Source organism: Rutilus rutilus (genome assembly GCF_951802725.1).
Source record: "Rutilus rutilus genome assembly, chromosome: 9".
In the NCBI taxonomy this organism is placed as follows: domain Eukaryota; kingdom Metazoa; phylum Chordata; class Actinopteri; order Cypriniformes; family Leuciscidae; genus Rutilus; species Rutilus rutilus.
Genome location: NC_140223.1, coordinates 8,393,731 through 8,406,511, shown reverse-complemented (window position 1 = coordinate 8,406,511; position 12,781 = coordinate 8,393,731). Strand labels below are relative to the sequence as shown.

Here is a 12,781-nt window from a genome sequence, read left to right as displayed (position 1 = left end):
AATGAATTGTTCAAAAAGACTGATGAGTTGAATCATTCTAATGAATTATTCATTGAATCCACTTCACAAACAAATGACTCTTATGATCCTATTCTTGTATTGAATCAGCCAGAAAGACTCATAAGTTGAATCAGTCCGATAAATTAGTCACTGAATCCAATTCACAAAGAAAGACTATTAAAGTCGCTCTGTGGTGGAAATCAAGCTTTTAATGTTGTTTATATCTCTATGTGGTGTTTTTAATATGCTTTAAGACAAATCATGTAAAAATGCATAAGTCGACACCATTGCTGAGTATTTTCTCCTTAAAACTGCAGTGAACCAAAGACAGTCTCAAAAACACGGTTTGAAACGCTGGTGTTTCTGACGTCACAAACTACCTTGTAACCAATCAGATCAACGTGTGATCGTCAACCAGTGGATCTCTGAGCTGGAGTGAGTGAGTGGAGGCGGGGCTCATTTGCATATTCATAGAACCGCGCATACTAAATGAGGCAAGGGTGTAGAGTTGCATTCAAACTATTTTATGGCATGACGAAAAAAATTCAAGGAAAAAAACTTTTAAATATGTAATTTTGGTGATCAAAGATGAGTTTTAAGGGATACAATTATTGACTACAGGTGGACTTTATGATCTGATTCTTCTAATGAATCGGTCAAAATGACTCAAACTTTTGAGCCGAATGAGTCTGAATCCAGTTACTGATTATAATTCTAGAATGTAACAGTGCACTCACCTTCGGTGTGTATGGCAGACACGTAGGTCCAGTTGTATCTCTTGACTATGTCCACCATGGCTCTGGCCTGCTGGGCGTCCGAAGGCACGACCCTCATGAAGTATTTGTACAGTGATTTGTCGCTGAGGTCCATGCTGGTGGCGGAGTACGCGATCTGCGGGATGTTGAACAGCTGCAGTAAGTTCTGCACTTGAATGGCCACTGAACTGGATCCCGGTCCGATCAGCCCCACGATTGGCTTCTTCCCCTTCATGGGCGTAGCGCTCGGATCCGCGCACTTGGTCCCGGCCCCGGCCTCTTCGCTTTCGTCCGCGGCCACGAGCGAGTCGCGTATGAACTCGATGCTTTGCTCCAGGGCCACGGCGGAGTGCCAGCAGGAGTCCCGGATCTCGCAGCCCAGCGTGACGTTGGGGAGGATTTTGGGGTCGGCGTTGATCCGGTCCAGGGTGTGCATCATGGCCTCGACCCGCTGGATGCCGTACTGCTCCCGAACCGCACCGCATTTGCGCTCGTGCACCTTGTCGGCCGGCGGCTGGTGGTGCACGGAGAAAAGCGCGCCGATGATGATGTCGCCGGGGATGTGGGCGACGACGCGCCTCTCGTTAGTTTGGGCCGCCGTCGCAAGAGACGTCAGACGCCATAGCAAAACGACGAGAGGGAACATTTTGGAGTAAATCAGAGGGTGTTTTTGTTCCCGTTCGGTTTACTCACACTTTAGTGCTAAAGGCACAGTCACAGTGATGCTGCTGAAGAGATGAGGAAGATCAGTCCAGCTGCTTCGTTCCTTCTCTGAACTTATTGACAATTATTGACTTAATTACTCCGAATTGAATTATCAACTTACTGACTCCGTGTTTTACCACACCGAAGGGAGACTCTGGGATCCTGTGGCTTTGAAATGCTCTGTCATTTGTCCGAGAGCTTCTACCGCGACCCTGAGCCGGATGCTGGGTCGTTGCCGTGGCAACCTCGAGCTGGGGACGGCGTGAGATGAGGGGCCTCATAACCTTGAACGAGAGGAGATGGACACAGCAATATTATTACATGCACACAGGACAGCAACACAGGGGAAATGTTGATCATAAAACCAGCAAGAAGGTGGCTGGCCGCACACTGAATTCAGTACAGACTATTGTTTTATATTAGGGATTGCATAGTGCAAAAAGTGCAAAGTGAATAAAAACAACAGGAGAAACGTTTCAGCACATTGCTATCTTCAGCCTAAACCTAGCCACACACGCAACCGTGTTAAACTTTCATGTTCAATATTTGATGATACAGTTCTATTGCATTCTGGTGCTGCAGTGAAACTGCAAAAAAAGAAGAAAAAAAACAATTATTGGAGAATGTTTTACATGACAATGCTATTCAACGTTTTGTTTAATTCAAGGTTATTTGCCATTTCTTCGTAATTATTAATTGAGACATTTACTGAGTGAAAATTGTTTCCACCAATTTTTTTTTTTTTTCACCAATTTACTTTGAAACAATTTTCACTTAGAAATGATTAGTAACTTTCCCAAAGAATTGCAAAGATGAAAGACTGGGATAGTAAAACATACTCCAATATTAATTGGTTACAACTTCTGAAAAATAGTCTTTATGCAGCGTACATGGTTGCAAGTTCTTCTCTGATGTAGATGTTTCAGTGTGATGTGCGTGTTCTGTATGAATGTAACAGCCGGTCTGAAAGTGTAACAGAAAAGACAACGTTGTTACAAGGCTGTCAAGAATAAGCTTCCAAGCCCTCGACACAATCCAAAACCACTTACATTGGCTGACAGACTCATTCATTCCAAGTGCGGACCACATAGAGACCAAAAAAGAGGTGACAATTTTTCAGAATAAAAGATGACTTGCACTGTGTGGAAGAAGCAACTCCTTATAGTCTCACAACAATAGCATTGGAATAAATAAATACAAATTCCCTCAGCTGCATCCAAGGGCCAGTTTCACATGCCAAACCGCAGACTGGACCCGTGGTCCTGGTTAAAACATGCCATTAGAGAGGCAGCACTCTGTCACAACCAAAATGCTGTCTCACTTTCGAATGAAACATTACAGCAAGAGCTGAATGGAGGGGAAAATAACTAATGCATCGCAGAGAACCATCATTTTGCCTCCGGCATAGAAGAAACAATAGGAGGGGAAACAAACTGCAATCCCACAAAAACCTCGTCAATATCAGGCATTCGCGTTGAAATCATGCTGGCATTTAATGCTCACTTCATTCAAATGAATGCAAATGTCAGGCTGATAGGGCAGAGAGCTCCACTCAAAACGGGACGGATGAGAACGAACGACCTTGCCGTTGATAAGCGGGAGAACGGGAGCTCGCGCTGTCCGCGGTGCTGAAACGCATCACACTGCAGTGGCCAAATCACTCCATGTGCTCACAGTCAAATACACCTCATAAACAACCCCACAGGCTTTAAAACGTCCGATAGATATTGCATATTTAACATTGCAAATATGCCATACTTAATAAGTCATAAAAATACATGTGCAATGCAAATGAAATTGCACGTAATGGATTCCCAATAAGTCATGCTGTTACCCATGCAACTGAGATGCTCGCGCTCGGTCGATAATCTGCAGAGAGAGAGAGAGAGAGAGAGAGAGAGAGAGAGAGAGAGAGAGAGAGAAAGAGAGAGAGAGAGAGACAGAGCGCGTTCCTAATTCCAGAACATCATCGCTTCCACAGACCCAAACTCACGCGGAGAGTGTGTGTCCGCGCACAGGTTGATGTTTTGGTGACGGTCCTTCTTACCTGCCCCGCGCCTCAATTCTCTAAGGTCACTGATGGCGCGTGCTTCCCACAGGTGATCCGTCGGAGATTTGGGGGTCGGTTGCCCAGTAAACGGCGGGGCACCGGAGAGCCACAGCTGTAGTGTCGTCTCGTCTTCTTGTCACGCACTAACACTGCCGAAGCGCGATCAGGCACACACATCCCAGTCCGCGACTCAACCCCTCCCACCCGTGAACCCCGAGACTGGCTGCATCCAACCGGCCGTGGCACCTGCAAGTCAGAGCTTCTCCTCTAAACGAAATCACGTCAACTGCTGATTATTTTATCACTGCATGTTTAAAAGTGAGATTTTAAGGGGTAAGTGACTCACCGACCGTGGATTTGGATGCTTTTCTGCTGTTTTTGAAAGCTCGAGCGCAGGTGTTGAACAGGGTGTCTGCATGTGACTGATAATGTTGTCAATATCCAATCATCATTTTTTTGTTTTGGAGCTTCTTTTGTGGGAGCAAGATCACAAATGCTTTTTAAAATGTGAGGGGCCCCACATCAATCCCTTGGGGTACCCCGCCTCAAACAGACACCGACCAGCAGAAGACCACCACCTTGTGGCCCTTTAGTATTCGAGACTGAAAGTCTAAGGAATGATGTTTGATTAATCCAGTGGATTTGAAGATGGAAAGATCAGATACAGTCTGAATTAACAATGTGAATAAGGAGGTAATGTGATGGAAAATTAACTGAATTTTGTTGTTGCAAAATTAAAGGGATGATTCATCCAGAAATGAGCATGTTGTTACTGTTTACTCATCTTCATCTCCAAACCTGTATGATTTACTTGCTTCTGTGGAACAGAAAAGAAGATGTTTTTAAGAACCATATGGGGTGTTTTCGAAATTTCTTCTTCTGCGTCACACGGAAAATAAGTGAGAGTCAGATTTTTTTCGATAACATTCACTATGAAGCTATACAATTTCATTTTCAGTCAGATAAGATAATTACAAGACCAATGATTAAACATATAATTAAACTTAATTACTTGCCCTGCCAAATTATGAATAAAAAATTAAATGTTTCTGTCAAGATATATATAGGCTATATACACACACATTATTAGTTATGCCTGAAAGTAATTTCTACTCTATAGACCTACTTGTGAGAATACTTAACCTATGCTATAGGGCTACAAGAATTCACATTAGAAAAAGTTTGAATTAAATGACTCATCTTACCAGCAAATGTATTTTCTGGGGTCTATTTCAAGCCAGCTTGATGTTGCGAAAACATCCACTCGATCTGGAAGAAAGCGTCACTTCGATGAATCCACTTTTTACCATGGCAACCGCAGAATCTCAGCTGCATCGCGCACAACCACGGCTTCATTTCCCGCTCGTTTTCACGTGACAGTTTAAAACACAAAACGACGCGAATCTCCGAGTGATATCTCGTGTCGTGTGTAACACTTGTCGTAGACTAACTGTGTATCATCCTCATATGAGCGGGCACAAGTGGATAAAGCGGTGGGATGGTTACAGGATGGGGCTTTTTAGCCAAAGTGGCTTTGGGTTTCGCGCGGGATTATGTGCCCGCCAACTGCGCGCGGGATTAACGGCCATTAAAAAGGTCCTGTGAGGTTTACCACAAAACAGATAGCCTTTCTCGTAAATCTCTCTATATAGGCTGTCTCTCTGAATTTCACATACAGACAGTCAGACTAAAAGACGTAATTTACAGCCTCTCGTTTTCGCTTTCTTGCAGAGAAGAACATGAATCCCCATGCGAGTCTAGGCTGGTTTAGGCGAGTATAGGTGTGCTCTGCTGCTAGCATCACTTTGACCAACTACAGCTCAGGTAATCTTCTCAATCTCACAATGTTGCATAATATGTCTCTTAAATGTCTAAGGTGGCGTTTAGTGAGCCCACCAAAGATGGATTACAGCGGAAAATCTGCTCACATATTCATATGCAAACATCTAATAAACAATATGTTGAATATGAAACCCACGCTAAAGGGTACAATGCAGATATATTTTTTACATGTGTATTGTGGATCTGTCAAAAGGACTATAGCTCATAAAAATACTCTGAAATACTCTGTTATATTAGTATAACAATACTGTTATACTAATGAAGGGTGATTCAGTAGCAGAAAGGTCGAACTGTATTTAGGTTGGGACAGATTGTCACAAACATTTTAGAATTCATACAATTATTAATTGCATAATCTGTTGGCTAAACCAATGATATGACATGGTGTCTTATAGAGCTTTGCTGTGTCATGAATTATTTTATCTTTAAATATAGCCATTAAACAGCCTATAATATGCTCTTTAATGGCAGCTTCCCACTGTTGGAGCATGTTGTCATAAAAGGTCAGAACATGTTAAATTAACTTTGTCTGTTTTTCCTAAGCAACAATGGTGGAAATGTTTAAGTGTTCTTAGAAAAGACTTTAAAGTGTGTCTGAACAGACATTGACGTTTACAAAATACACCTACTCTATACATCTAAATGGGAAAAGAGAATGGACCATTTAGTTTATGTGAAAATTAAAAAAAATAAAATTTATAGTATAAATTTAAGTTTAAGATTTTTACAAAATATTTGATTAAGCTCTAATTTATAAATTTTTTTTACTTATTTAAAATTCTTAATTCTTAAATAAGGATTGTTCAATTACATTTGATGGAATTTTACTATTAATTGAAATGTGTAAATCTTGAAAAAAGGCTTAACTTTAGCTAAAGGCTAAAATATATTTTTTTTACTAGAAGTAAAAGGTGTGACAAAAAATATAATTGAATTAAGCATATTCAAATTTTTATTAAAAAACACCATTATTTAGATTATTTTAGAAGCAAGACCCTTGGAACTTTTTGTTAATCACCCAAGCAGTTATCAATTATCAAACCTATCAGCTTATCAATACTAAGACCATGCAAAACCAAAGCGTTGTCAAATGTGAATCATGTGATCCATCAGTGAGTCGGTTCAGTTGAACGATGCTTGTTCATCCAAACGCTCAGAGATGCAGCAACAGCGCTGGAATGCTGCTAATAGCATTATGCTTGTTAATTATAGAATTAGCATGATTGAGACCGCGGAGTGTAGGCTTGTAATAAATTACGCTCAGATGCTGGAAAGCTTCCTAAATGCTTCTTAGAAAGTACAAGAGTAATTGTTCAATGGCTTCTGGGGTCAGGTTGCTATGGCAACCCCTCCCAATCGCTCTTAAAGGCGTAATGACGAGTAATCAGCGGCTCAAGTGTGTAATTGAGTCCTCACGCACATGCAAGAATACACACACAGATTAAGACAAGCAAACTGCAAAATAGTCAAACACTCAAGTTCAAACTAGTCCCGAACACAAGCGCGCACACACACACTTGTACACAGAAGTCATTCATAAGGACATGTCAGCTTCCTGAATTCCTCTTTAACTCCCGCACATAAACACACACACTCGCGCGTGGGAAGAGCGGCTTGAACTGGTGTGAGAGTGACTCAGTCTGATGGAGTCGCATTAAAGCCTGTGAATTCTAGAGGGTTTTAGAAAGGGTCTGAACCTCATCATTAGGGCTTGAGACCCCCTCCAAAAGGTGTGTGTTATTTAAAAGCAAGTATTCTATGTTCTTCTCAACAGCAAAGTTTCAGAAATAACAAAAGTCAAACTTAGTCAGAGCGCGCATTTAATTGACCCAAAGTCCCGCCCCCTTTAGTTACTGTCCGACAAGCCACGCCGCTCTCACTCCTCACCATTTCTCACGCAGTGAAATATACATCTCGGAGCAGAGAGGACACTGACAACGCGCTGACAGACAGGACAGAACAGGGCTGCATTTCCCAAAAGCATCGTAAGCCTAAGTAGATCGTAAAAGCGATCGTACGACTGATCTTAATATTACGGTCTGTTTCCCCAAAACATCGTAACTTAAGTAGCACTTGACATTTCAGCACTTGACAAATGGACAGCGACTCTTAAGTAGCACGTAGAACGCGTTCTCGCGAGTTCATGTTAAGTGCATTTTGGGGAAACGCGCATGGAATTGCGGCGAGCGTTCGTAACCTTGCACGTAGAGAGCGCTCTTAAGAGCTAAGATACATCGTTATCGGGAAACTCAGCCCAAGTAGGTTACCTTTGTTATGAAACAAAGTCTCAACTTTAAAAATTGGTAATTTTTTAAAGAAATTTAAACAATAAATACCGTTTTGTGGCTCTTTAATGTGTCTGACAGATCGCTGTAGAGCCTCTGTTAAAGCTGCTCGTTAACCGATCATCTCTTCCTTCTAGTTAATTTATAGTATCAAATAAACATGAAAGAACATAATAAGGAATGTTGTTTTAACCGCGGAAAGACGTCAGTACACTCCGTTTTTCGAGTTCAAATCCTCCAACGTTAATTTACTAACTCTCGGATCCTGACTGCTTTGTCGGACAAAAATGGCGGATTATGATTGGTCAGATCGCCTGTCAATCAAACTCCCTGCGAAAGGTCAATTTGTAACTATTATAGTCGAGTTCTGAAGTAACCATGGCAACAGTAATCACATATTAAGGATAGCGCTGCATGATTAATCGTTAAAAGATCGTGATCTTGATTGAAACACCCACAAGATCTTATTCGTAAATGACAGCGATTGTACTGTGTGCTTTTGCACTGCTGCCGAGCCAGAGAAAGCTTTTATCATATATTTAAATATTATAATTAAAAAAAATTTTTTTTATAATTATCATATATAGGTATTAAACAGCTTCACAAACAGGCTTTTCAACCAACCAGTATCGTTAGGCTATTTGTGTTAAAAATATTCAAATTATCACAGAAGTACTGGGATAAAAGTTAATCGTTCGGATTTAAACACTGATGTCTACAGAAGCGATCAAAATACAGTTAATCAGCTATTGAAAGTAACTTGGCACTTTGATTGTATCGATTGCATTGTTAGGCCAGTAGGTGGCGACAAGTGACTGTTACGTCAGTACATGTGACTGTTAAAAACTGTATTTGTCATTGAATCATTCATTCAAGAGATTCGTTCAAAAACGCTTTTTATGAGTGAGTCATTGAATCATTCACTCAACCCGATTTTTTTAAATAATCATTCAAATTAATTAAACATTTTTAAATTGACTGCAGCAATTAACATTTTGTCAGAACCTCTAGGAATAAAAATATTTTGTTTAGTTTTCTAATCAAAGTCGTGAAAAATAAAAAAAACACGTCAGTTAGCTACTAATTTAAAGGCACGAACATTATCAGATGGTTTGCTGACAAAACATGACAACTATTGTTATTATTTACCACTTCATTATATATTTACATATCACAAATATATCGTAGTCAGTGTTGTTATTGTTAAATTCACCCTTTGGTGAAAATCAAGTTTTTAATGTTGTTAATATGTCTATGTGGTGTGTTTAATATGCGTTAAGACAAAGCATGTGTAAATTCATATGTCAACACCATTGCTGAGTATTTTCTCCGTAAAACTGCAGTGAACCAAAGACACTCAACACATTCAAGCTATTTTAAGGCATGAATAATTTAATTAAATGTTATTTTGTGATCAAAGATGAGTTTTAAGGGCTAAAATGATTGACTACAGGGGGACTCTAACTAAAACTAACACTATTAAAAAGCATTTTGTCAAATGAAAAACTTTGTTTAATTGAGTTTGTTAATTAAACATAAAAAATTTTAAGTACCGCTTTTAAAAAAAGCAAAAAGTAATAAAAAAGCACTAACAAAAATGACTAAAACTTAAATTAAATGAAACAAAATTTTGAATGAAAACTGAAACCATAAAAATAAAGCTAATTCAAAATCTGAATAAATTCTATAATGGTATATACAGTAAATAATACTTAAATAATACTAATCATAAGATACTTTAGTTATATGAAACAAACCACAAAAGAGTGCAAAGATGTTTTCAAATGACGTCACAATCCTTCTTACTTTGTGATCTCTCCCCTCCAACTCCATCATGTTATTGAAATGGCAAAGGTTCACAATACAATCTGTTCCTGATGGATAAAAATCAATTCCCTACATTCATTATTGTTGGCTTTGTGGTTTGACTGGTAAATATGTGTGAAAGAATGAAGCCTCAGTGCTCGAGAAGTGAAGGACAGCGGAGATGTTGTGAGTGGGCGGCGTGTGCCGAGAGGGATTATCTTTCTACAAATATAACAAAACCCATAAAAATGACAGTAAATCAATTATTCGATGGTGTCTCAAAATGACATTGACATAATCTCTGTTGCCATAGAAACACTGATGATATATAAAGATTCCTGTGTCTGAACTGCCTCTACCAATAAGTGATGGCTGTGGAGTAGATGATGCTGTTCTGTCTAAACACTCACTCAATGGCAGAATTATTTTTTTATTTTTTTATTTTTTTTCCCTCTTTTCGGGGGAAGTAACTTTAAGGATTTTAGTTGCATTAAAAAAAGAAGCTTTACCTAGTTTAAAACGGTCTTAATTTGAAGGAGAATTAAACCCTATTTCCGGAGACCGACTTATCAAACATCTTGAACTAGCTAATCAAGGTCTATATTAACTTTCACAATTAAACCATTCCTGAGAAAATACACTGTTTGGGGTTGGTGAGCTTTTTTTAATGTTTTTGAAAGAGTCTCTTCTGCTCACCAACGCATCATTTATATGATCAAAAATACTGTAAAAACAGTGAAATATTATTACACTAAAAAAAAGTTTTCTATGGCAATATATGTTAAAATGTGATTTATTCCTGTGATCAAAGCTGAATTTTCAGCATCATTACTCCAGTCTTCAGCGTCACATGATCCTTCAGAAATCAGTATAATATGATTTACTGCTCAAGAAACATTTCTGATTATTATCAAAGTTGAAAACTGTTGTGCTGCTTCATATTTTTGTCGAAACAGTGATTCTTTGCTGAAGTTCAAAGATCAAAGTTGAAAAGAACAGCATTTATTTGAAATAGAAACATTATAAATGTCTTTACTGTCATTTGTAATCAATTAAATGCATCTTTAATGAATAAAAGTATTGATTTAAAAAAAAAAAAAAAAAAAAAAAACAAACATAGAAAGTAAAACATAATTTTGAACGATAGTGTATAGTAGAAAGTGTGACAACTAGCCCAGGGGCCGGTTTCACAAAGCTATTTTAGACCGGTCTATAGTGTTAGACAAGTCTAAAATTAGCTCATAAACTAGTCTAATGCAAGTTAGACTGTTTCACAAAAATAAAGACTGACTTAATTTAGACCAAAAAAATTAGACACCTTTAGCCCCAGGCTAACTTAGGTCTAAGACTCTATGTTACCTTGGCAACCGGCAGTAACAATCAGTTACATTACAAACAGCCAAAAGAAAAGGGAAAAAGGCTCATAATCTAAACATTTCTTCTTGTTACTTCATTCTCCGCTAAATTTCCCAAGTAAAATGTCCTTGTAACTGTTAAACTCCTCCAACAAACACATATTTTCCGCTGGGGTAAACTGCACTGAGCGGTTGAATGCGCTTACTCGATCCGCCATGTTTTTTGTTTAGAAAAGTGTCTTATTTTACCCAGAATGCATTGCAGTGTAGTCCTACTTAAGATAGTCAGAGTCTTAAGTGCTTTGTGCAACGGTCTGATTTAGATGTCTATCTGAAGTCTGACTATCTACTATATCTAATCCATAGTCAAAGTCTATCTTTGTGAAACCGGCCCCTGGTCTTGCCCCTTTAGTTAAAGTCCCCCTGTAGTCAATTATTTTATCCCTTAAAACTCATCTTTGATCACCGAAATGACATATTTAAGCGTTTTTTTTTTTTTCTTGGAAAAAAATTTCTTCACACCTTAAAATAGCTTGCATGTAACTCGACACCCTTGCCTCATTTAGTATACACGGTTCTATGAATATGCAAATGAGCCCCGCCTCCACTCACTCACAGTAGCTCAGAGATCCACTCGTTCACACGTTGATCTGATTGGTTACAAGGTAGTTTGTGACGTCAGAAACACCAGCGATTTAAAGCGTGTTTTTGAGACTGTCTTTGGTTCACTGCAGTTTTAAGGAGAAAATACTCAGCAATGGTGTCGACTTATGAATTTACACATGGGGTGTCTTAAAGCATATTAAAAACACCACATAGACATATTAACAACATTAAAAGCTTGATTTTCACCACAGGGGGACTTTAAAGCCTTTCATAACCTGCAGTTTCCACTGTGTCCTATTTGACACACTTGTTTTGTATTTTACCAGCCTATATAAACTGAATCACCATACCGAGGTCAAGCACAAGCCCATGGCAGGAACTGTGAGCTCTGAAGTGTCCCGTCTCGAAGAGAGAGTCTACAGGAGAACAGAGGAGAAGAATAACTGAGGAGAACAGAGCGTCAGCAGCCTCATTCAGTGAGTATCTGGAGTTTAATCCAGCGGTGGTGACTGGCTGAAGTTCAGCTCACACTGCCCTCTGTAGACCACCTGTGGTATTAAAGCCAAAGTTAATGCATGTGAAGTATTTGCAGTCAGACAGCGGGCCAATAATGATGTTATATTTAAACTAGTACACAGTCAAATATATCTTATCATACTAAGATGCACCAAAACTTTTCATAAAAACTACCTTCATTGAATCTGAATGAGTGTGTGTGTGAATATAGGCTAAATGATGCAGGAGAACAGTGGCTTCATCCTCTAATAACATCTACATTTCAACCATTATAGAGCAACGTTTATGTGAATCATAACAATAACGATCGCTATAAAGATAACTATATTAGCGTCACACCGGCGGACAATATTGTTCTGCTTATTCTAAGCATGCTGCAGTTTTTTTGTCTGATGCTTTAAATGCTCAAGCTCTTTTAAAGGGATAGTTCACCCAAAAAAAGAAAATTCTGTCATTAATTACTCACTAATGTCGTTCCAAACCCTTAAGACTTTCGTTCATCTTCAGAACACAAATGAAGATCTTTTTGATGAAATCTGAGAGCTTTCTGTCCCTCCATTGACAGCTAAAACTGACACTTTAATGCTTCAAAAAGTTCATAAAGAGATCGTAAAACTAGTCCATATGAATTCAGTGATTTAGTCCAAATTTTCTGAAGAGACTCGATTGCTTTCTCTGTGCTGTTATCGTTTACAGCTGCGATGTGAACTCTGCTATTGGTGACTATATCTATATGGTTATCATTATAGTTGGTGTGAACGGGCCTTTAATGAGATGCATTAAAGTGGCTTTAAAAAGTGTTTACACTTAAGTGACTTGAATAGCCATGTATTCCAGACAAAATATCAAAGCAAGTGTCAT

The 12,781-nt window shown here is 38.9% G+C and overlaps 1 protein-coding gene across 2 annotated transcripts in view; it reads right to left on the bottom strand.

The window, feature by feature from the left end:
• grm5b (glutamate receptor, metabotropic 5b) overlaps positions 1 to 1,464 on the bottom strand; it is a 67,017-nt gene extending 65,553 nt beyond the window's left edge. For both annotated transcript variants that reach the window (XM_084418587.1, XM_084418588.1), the window contains exon 1: positions 738 to 1,464. In XM_084418587.1, coding sequence (XP_084274713.1) covers positions 738 to 1,401 — 664 coding nt within the window. In that variant the 5' untranslated portion in view covers positions 1,402 to 1,464. The remainder of the gene's footprint in view (positions 1 to 737) is intronic.
• Positions 1,465 to 12,781: the final 11,317 nt, after the last annotated feature.